We start from the raw sequence: 2,652 nt of genomic DNA on the forward strand, positions 1-2,652 counted from the left end.
GGATGGATGGATGGATGGATGGATGGATGGATGAAAAGACGGATGGATGCATGGGGTAGTTTAATATTCTTGCATTAACCTTTTAAGTGTTGCTTTATTGATAAAGATTTCTATCAATGGATTAATAAAACTGATTCTGTTTGTCTAATAAACACTTTATTAATATTATTATTATTTTTTCTTTATTAATAAAATAATTAAACAGGCATCTTCCACATTTGTACGCCAATACAAACAAAGTACCGTACGCCATGGTATGTGAGATTGCAATGATGACAAATTAATTCTGGAATTAAATGACTGAAGCATATGTGAATATTTACACTTTATAAAATTAGACGTGAAAGAGGCTTTACACTGAGGAGCATATTATTAGTTTCCAAACTGAAGTGCAGGTACTGACCTGGTAATGCTGGTTTTGTATCAGACTGTCAGCATGACGCTCCTGTGAAGAAATGAGAGGAATATGTTAAAAGCAGAAATAACACACTGCATCTACATTTATCATCACATCTGCTCCGTCTCTCATAGTTTTCTTTTTTCTCATTTATTACTCCCCACCTCTCTTTCACTGTTCTCTCCATCTCCTCTGTTCCCATTATTCATCTCAGGAAGGCTGATATTTCACACAGAGGTCACTACAAAATGAAATGCATTCACACGCCTCTCCTAGTGCACCAAACTAACACAAAGTGAAGGGGTGACGGATTGCTGTTGGTTAAAAGGGAACACACTTCTGCAGCCAAGAGCGACCACATTATAAGGGTGCTGAGTAATGGACTTTTAGTTAATCATTTCTCACCATTAAACATTGATAAAATCATTTTGTAGAACAAATGGACACCATCTGCTATAGATTGACTGCAGCAAAAGGTCTCATCTGGGATCTGAATATATTTGTTCTATTACATCTTTCCTACCAATTGAAATGATGGATCTAAATCAATGAGGAGTAGAGGAAAGACAGTAGGGCACAACATTGGGTCTATACATTATAAACACATTATAGAAATAGATGAAAAACATAAAAAGGAAAATCAGAATATTAGAAACATCAAAATCTAATATCATCAATAATACATTCAAACAATGTTAATGTATGTTTGGTGTCCAGTTAAACAGCTAAATCCATCCCAGGTTATAACATCTAGCCAGACTGCTATACCCCGACCAACCGGGATGTGTTTTCAAATTCAACTCACACACCACCATGACCCAAGTCATACATGGACAAGAAACTCCAGCAAGACGAGTGTCACGCTCCAAAGTGGAACCAATATACCTCAAGAAGGGACTGATTAAGACAAAGATATAACCCCTTTCTCTAAAATGGACACTTTTAGGGTTAACTATAACCTGCAACTTCCTTGTTATCTGTTATTTATGCCTGGGTCTCTTCATTTACTTCACCCTCCAGCAGGGCTGGGTATTTTCGCCAAAATCCTGAATCGATTCGATTTTGATTCATTCAGTTCTAAATCGATTAATTTCAATTCAATCTGTTTTTACAATAACGAAAGTGGTTCAACTGTGTTTAAAAATACCCATGTATTTTGTTTTTTCCTGTCACATTAAACACAAAGTGCAAACTTGTAATCAGACAGTTTAAACATGAGATGTGAACAAAACTGTCTCAAAAGTGCAAACTTGTTTGTGAAAAGTGAAAAAGTGAAGCCTCACTCAAGCAAGCAGACGTGACACAGCAGACATGCATGAGCTGCATTATCTCCTCTGCACCATATTTGCAGCGTTGTCTGCATCAACTACAGGGTTTTTTCTGGTCAGCCCCCATTTGTTAATGTCTTCAGTCAACCTATTGGTTATATTTGCAGCTGTCTGGCTTGAAGTCATCTTGAATGCATCTTTCCTGCTCATTTGAATATGAACGTCATGTGCTTCAATATAAAATGAATCAATCTCATTCCCTAGACATCGATTTTGCAAAAATGTAAAGGAATCGATTAAATCGATTTTTTTACCCAGCCCTACCCTCCAGTACCAAAATATGATTGTGAGGCAGAGCAAAGGAAGTATCCCCTCATTGTCCCAATGTGAGGAAACCTTTTACTCTTGGGTTTAGTCTATCCTATAGAAAATTGATTACCAAAGTTCAGGGTCTTGAGATGCACTAAAAATTAAACAAAAACAAAAATCATGTTAAAGTGCTTAAGGATATACAAGCATCATTTAGAAATGGACAACATGGTGCTTTGATTGTCTATGTGATATAATATGTTCAATTACATCTGTGGTTAATTACCGGATGTCAAAATATATGTAAATAAAACCAATAGTTTGGTTAGTTAATTTACTCTGGAACTGTTTTGTGAGTCAGAAGCTGAAAGGTTTGGAAATTTTTGCGTTAGAGAGTGCGCTGGGGTAAGGGACCCAGAAGAAATTGCCCCTTCTCCTAAAATTAAGCCGCATTCCCCCAGTTAATGGATAGTCTAAATACACTGGGGTCAGTTAAATTTCAATTGCCTTTAGGAATAACTGTGTGCATCAGCCTGATTGTCTGCTCTTTGTGTTTCTTTTGACCTGTAACCGGTTGGTGACCTGTCCAAGGTGTTCCCTTTCTCAAGACTGGTAACAATAGGCCTCCTGCCTACATGTGACCCAGCAGGAATAAGCGAGTATAGATAACAAATGGAT

The 2,652-nt window shown here is 37.1% G+C and overlaps 1 protein-coding gene across 1 annotated transcript in view; it reads right to left on the reverse strand.

Moving 5' to 3' along the window:
* Positions 1-2,652, reverse strand: part of trpc5 (transient receptor potential cation channel, subfamily C, member 5) — a 160,435-nt gene that overhangs the window by 8,828 nt on the left and 148,955 nt on the right. The window contains exon 16 of the mRNA XM_015382161.1: positions 404-445. Coding sequence (XP_015237647.1) covers positions 404-445 — 42 coding nt within the window. The remainder of the gene's footprint in view (positions 1-403; positions 446-2,652) is intronic.

This window comes from Cyprinodon variegatus, unplaced genomic scaffold (genome assembly GCF_000732505.1).
Source record: "Cyprinodon variegatus isolate N-32 unplaced genomic scaffold, C_variegatus-1.0 Scaffold251, whole genome shotgun sequence".
NCBI lineage: Eukaryota > Metazoa > Chordata > Actinopteri > Cyprinodontiformes > Cyprinodontidae > Cyprinodon > Cyprinodon variegatus.